This window comes from Bufo gargarizans, chromosome 9 (genome assembly GCF_014858855.1).
Source record: "Bufo gargarizans isolate SCDJY-AF-19 chromosome 9, ASM1485885v1, whole genome shotgun sequence".
Lineage (NCBI taxonomy): Eukaryota > Metazoa > Chordata > Amphibia > Anura > Bufonidae > Bufo > Bufo gargarizans.
In genome coordinates, this window is record NC_058088.1 from 170,931,536 (window position 1) to 170,937,535 (window position 6,000).

General features: G+C 42.5%; 1 protein-coding gene across 1 annotated transcript in view; it reads left to right on the forward strand.

Annotated features, from left to right (window-relative positions):
• The window catches only part of LOC122946214 (neural cell adhesion molecule L1-like), a 30,414-nt gene extending 24,875 nt beyond the window's left edge, over nt 1–5,539 (forward strand). The window contains exon 7 of the mRNA XM_044305657.1: nt 1,059–5,539. Coding sequence (XP_044161592.1) covers nt 1,059–1,293 — 235 coding nt within the window. The 3' untranslated portion in view covers nt 1,294–5,539. The remainder of the gene's footprint in view (nt 1–1,058) is intronic.
• Nucleotides 5,540–6,000: the final 461 nt, after the last annotated feature.

The following is a 6,000-nucleotide window of genomic DNA, read 5'->3' on the forward strand; positions in this document are numbered from 1 at the left end:
GGCCTTAATTAGAGAGTCCTTCTGTTTTGTTTCTACAGTTCCTATGCAGAATATGTATCTCCATGGCAACAACAAGCATTCTGTGTAGTCTTATCCTGCATATTCTGTTACAAAAGTGGGCGTGGAACTGCTGTGTAACTCTTATACAGGAATCTGGACTTCGCTGCAGAGGAACCACCAGGCTTCTACCTCGTGAAGTAGTCTCTGTGTGATTGACAGCTGAGCCGCAGGGGTCAGAGACACTGGTGTGGTGTACCGAGGAATCAGGCAAAACCATAGTCAGGGACAGGCCAAGGTCAGGGCAGGCGCAGTATGAGCTATATGGTAAACAGTCTGTTGTCAGAGCATGCAGTGTACAAGCAATCTGATAAACAGTCCGAGGTCAGGGCAGGCAGTGAAGGGTCAATACAGAGAACAGGCACCTTTTAGGTAAGGTAGCAGAGGGTCAAAATCCAGTAAATGGGCAGAAATAAGTACAGGGGCAGATACACAAATACAGCATGAACTAGCAAGCTAGGAACCTCTTGCTCAGGCAACCACCCATAGGGGAAGCTGTCCTAAGTACCCATAGGTGACCAGCCATTGGCTGTTTTGAACAAGGGTGCATGTGATGGCGCTTTAAGAGGTTGGAGGACGTGCCCAATGAGATAAGAAGGAGGACTGAGCCAGCAAGCAGGCCACAGCTTGTATGGAGGAACAGACCTACCTAGGCAGCAGGATTGGACTTGGGCTGTGGAGAGCCAGTGGACCAAGACAGTACCATTTGTCCCCTATTTCGTGCCAACATGCATCTGGTAAGCAAGCTAGAAGCAGAGATCAGATGTAAGGAGAATCACACGTGGTTTGCTTGTAGTCTGTGACCATGGAGACATATCTCTTGTACTGGAGCTGTAGAAATGAGGGGAGGAAATGTTTAACTATGACCAACTGCTAAATTATTTCATTTTAGATGCGTCGAGATAATAAAATAAATCTGTTTGGAAAGGAGGACACTGCCTTTAAATCTAAAAGAAATGTTGTGCTAACGCTAACCACATTTGCCTTTTATTTTTATCCAGTGATAATGACGAGAAACCATTTACTAGCAGCCAACCTTCCCTTAATGGTGATGTCAAGCCCCTCGGAAGTGATGACAGCTTGGCTGACTATGGTGGCAGTGTGGATGTCCAGTTCAATGAGGACGGCTCCTTCATTGGCCAATACAGTGGCAAAAAGGAAAAGGAGCCTGCTGGGGGGAATGACAGCTCCGGCGCAACCTCTCCGGTTAACCCCGTTAACATTGCAATCGAGTAAAAAAAAAATATACAACGCGTTTTTGATGGAGGAAGGTCTTAGGGGAAATATATGAAGAATGAACACTTGGGGGGCCAGTGGGAAGAACTGGATGGATCTGGAGAATTTATTTTTTGCTTGCAAACCTATTAACCATTTTGGTGCTAGAGCAGCAAGTAATATATTATGTGGTAAGTCTCTCTTGCACCAAACGGGTCGAACTGCTGTACTATTTTTTGACTGCAACTCCATGACGTGTACTAGACAAAGAAATACATAGGAGGAGGAAAAGGATAGGTGCCAACAGATTTTGGGTACCAGTGTTGTCATATTATTTAATAAAAATGAACAAAAAGTGGTGAAAAATACAAGAAAGGATAAAAGAAAAAAAAAAGAAAAAAAAAAAGAAAAACCAAAGGAAGAAAAAAATAAGAAAAAATAATGCATTCCTCTCTTTCACGCCAAGTTTCGCATTCACACAAGAACTGTGTTACTTTTCTATGGTGTCTTTTCTTTGTAATGGTCTCTTTCAGTGTGTTTAAAATTCACAATGGACCCATCGGCTCTGTGGGTCTTATTATCTGAGCGTGGCTTGCCAAAAAAAAAAAAATATGAAAAACATGGGATCTGAGCATTGCCTATGTGTGCTTTTCTCAACATGGCAAAATCTTCTGTATTGTCTCACCATCGTCACCATGTCATCTGTCCATCAACGAGCCAGATTGTGGGGCTATCACGTTAGCCTGTCCCCTTGTAATCACAGTGGGTTCCCCTGGAAGATGGAAGGAGTAATGAAAAAGAATTCTTTTTTTATGCTCTTTGGTTCACAGCCTCTCGTCTGGCGGAGAGGGGGCATTTACTTGTCAGGCATTGGCACAAAATGTGCACCTGACATTCTCATGGTCTCTCTTTTGGCAAAAAAATAAATAAATAATGTTTCGTATCACCATATTCCAGCGGGTTGTTGAATTGACATGGTAAGTAGTATTTTTTTTTAATACAAGATAGGCTTATTTAATGTTGTGTGGCAAATAGTAAAACCGTGAAGTAGCCAACAGCATCCATGCAGTTGCCCTCTATCAAAGTTGGGGGTCTACTGAAAGTTCATATTTGGCTATAGCTATTGGTTACACTGTACACGTATTATATGCACCAGGCCATTACATAAGCTTACAATGTTAATCAGCAACCTCCGTATGCTCGGTTCTGCATGGTGTGCATCTCAGGAGCAATGAAGGCAACAAACCAATTTGACCCCCACTGTTACTAGACTTTCAATTTATGACCGGATGTAAGGTCTTCTAAGGGGGTCGAGCCATAAAATACAGGGTTTATTGCATGCTCAATGCAGAACTGGCAAGCAACTGATAAGCAGTAGAGAATCCTGCTGGCCTTTTTTGCAAGACAAGCAAGGTTCTTCTTTTCCTTAGCATGTCAGGACCAAAGGAGAACAAATTTCCTTGTATCCCAATGTCTTTTCTCAGGGGCAGGTGCAGCATTATGGCTAAGGTGCTTACTTGGGGAATCCATACCAACCACCTTATCTCCCTGTGCCTCAGGGTCCGCTCTGTGACTATTATATCACCCATTGTCCCTATGTTTCTGCAGGAACATGCAGTGGCGTCTCCACCTGCCTGGAGACCTCAGCAGATTATTTCCAGACAGAAGTGCTGTGTATATATATAAAGGGTATCATTTTGTTTCCGCTGAGTAACCACTACCCCTGTCTGTTATCACATTTAACTGTGGATGTTAGATTTGTTTCGTTTTTTGGGGGGTGTTGATCAGGAGGTTGAGATTATATGTGAAGGAGAGCAATGTACTAACCTACAGTGCCAGGAAAAAATATGAACTGTGTTTAGTTGCGGGAAAGGCTGCTTTTTGGAGTATTCTCATGTGTTCTTCAAACAGTCCTTGGTCCAAGAGTTCCATGATGGACATCAATCACCTTCTTATGAACTACACATTACTACATTATATCTACACAACTGCCCCACAACATTATGGTAAAAATGTCAGCACCTATAGATTCTCAATATATAGTAACCTGAATGAGGGGCCACCCTTGAGTCCTTAGCAATGGCCAAACGTTTGCTAAAATGATCTCTAGGGCATCTAAACTAGGCCATTGGCTTGCCATTGGTCAGAGAGGATGTTTATTAATGACTGGACAGAGGAGGACTCCCATTTTGGTTTAATTGGTTCAATGATTACTGAGGATTCTCTGGTGAGCCCAGGTCATCAGACAATAATACTCCCCAAATATCAAGAAGAAGACAACTTCATTTGGAGATGCTCTTTTTCTTATGGGTTTATTGACAGCTATCCAATTAGGACCTTATTGATTAAATATCTTGGGCTTTCAAAGATGTTAAAAGTGGACATATAGATGTAAGGTAGGTGATCCAAGGAACCTAAGTATAACATTGGTTGCCATTCATGGCTTGGAATCCATTTGTTATCTATGATGACAAGCCAATGATTATTTCCACAACAAACATGTGTGACATATCCAAAATGTTTCCACATACATTGTCAACTTTCCATTCCTTCCTCATCTAGATGCAGCGTTCTCTGTTTTGGATATAGGTGTGGATCCCAAATGTGAGACCTGATAGACTGTGTAGATTCCCAAAATGTCTGTAATGGGAATAACTCTTCAATCACTACACATTCTAAAAACTTCTCAGCCTCCCATAACTATAACACTTGAATAAATGAACCATGAATTCTCTCCACAGTGCACCACGTAAACCTATCTGGTGGTACATTTGCTTTTTCATCTTAAAAGAAGTCACCATTAGATCCATTTGCCGATGTTCTATGTAACATAGCACACATTATTTCCTTATATGTAATATTACATAATGCCATAACTACAAATAGTGGAATTCTGAAGTATGTCTGCTAAAGGGGTAAGACCTCACTCGAGGAAATGGTCATGTAAAGTATCTTTATATGGGGTTTAGAGTGTCTTAAGCTGAGAATGATGGTAATGACATCCAAAAGGGTAGAAGACTGTTCATGGAATCTCATAGCACAACTGCCATTACTTACATGCTATGTACAGATATGTCCTTCCTGACTTTTGTTCTTGGCATCAGATGACCAGTTTTGTCTATACTCTATCTGTGGCAAACCTAGTAGTCGTGATGTGAATTGCAGACTGCCAAGGTTTTTGCTAGCATCTCAAAATATTGAGTCATTAAAGGGTCATTCCAATCTCAGACATTGATGGCATATCGCTAGGATATGCTGTCAATGTCAGATTGGTGGAGGTCTTATCTCTGGGACCTACTCCTATCTCCATAACAGGACCCCGAAAGTGAAGGAGAGCGCACTGCGCAAGTGCAGCCACCCTCAATTCACTGCTATGGGAGTTTTTATAACAGCTGAGTACTGGCTAGGCTATTTCCAGCAGTCCCATAGCGGTGAATAGAGAGGTGGTTGTGCATGCATGGCGCTCTGTCCATTCACTGCTATGAGACTTCTGAACATAGCCGAGTGTGCTCGCTCAGCTATTTTCGTAAATCCCATAGCAGTGAAGGGAGAGCATGCTGCGCATGCACATTCTGCTTTCCTTCACTTTGGGGAGCCCATTCTGGAGATAGGATGGGGCAACCAGAGGTGGGACCTGCACCTATTTGACATTGATGGCATGTCCTAGGGATATGCCATGAATGTCTGAGATGGTCCAATCCCTTTAGCTAAATTCAAGCAACCCTAAGGGTGGACACATCTGTGTGGGTTCATGATTGTTCCATTGGAGCTACTTCACCACAAATCTCAACAAGCCGCTGGCCGATGACACGATCTTGGACTTATAGTTCAACACCAGTTGGCCACAAGTTGTTTTAAGTCCTTCTAGCCAATACGGTATAGAGACTGAACAGCACTTCATATCCAATTATTTGGTTTTAAACTCAGCTTAGAGTGAACAAGGACACTGTGGAGTGAATTTTCCTGGCATTGTTCTGTATGGACAGTGCACGTGAATGCTCAGACTTGGTGTTTACCCTCCAGCTCTGGAAAAAAAAAAAATATAATTAACACTTTTGCGGTCAGGGGTCAAAGCTGCAGGCACCCCTGGAAGTAGAGGGGTTTAAATGGGAAATCAAGAAGCACCGGGGCAGGTGCGGGATGTACCTTTTTGAATGTAAATAGTGTTTCTGAAGTTTGTATCTGACGGTAGTGTATAGGCCTCTGTAAGTCCCTGTCTATAGCTTGGTATTGTTAAAGAAAAATACAAACTATATCATGATACAAATCACTTGTGTTGTGTTTTTTATTCGGGGTCTTCTGTCAAGTTAATCCAACGTCCCGAGCATCTAAAACTTGGTCTGATACTGGTCAAGTTTCCATCTCATTTATATCTGCTGCTTAGTCAAATCCTTCCAGACCTATTGGTGTCCGACTGCCCCATGCATTATTTTAATTCATTTACACAGCGCCAACTTATTCTACAGCGCTGTACAGATATTGTCACTCAACTTGGTCCATGTCCCCAATGGGGCTCATAATCAAAATTCCAAATTAAAAGGGGTTTTCCTGGGTTCCAGGTATTGAGGACTTTTCCTCAAGATAGGTCATCTATATCAGATCGGTGGTGGTGTAACACCATCCAGTACCCCCACCAATCAAATGGTCCCTTCAGCCTCAGCCTCCAGCACTGGACCTGGTACTTTGAATGCAACTGGAAGCTCTTCAAATAAAGTGGACTAAAGTGAA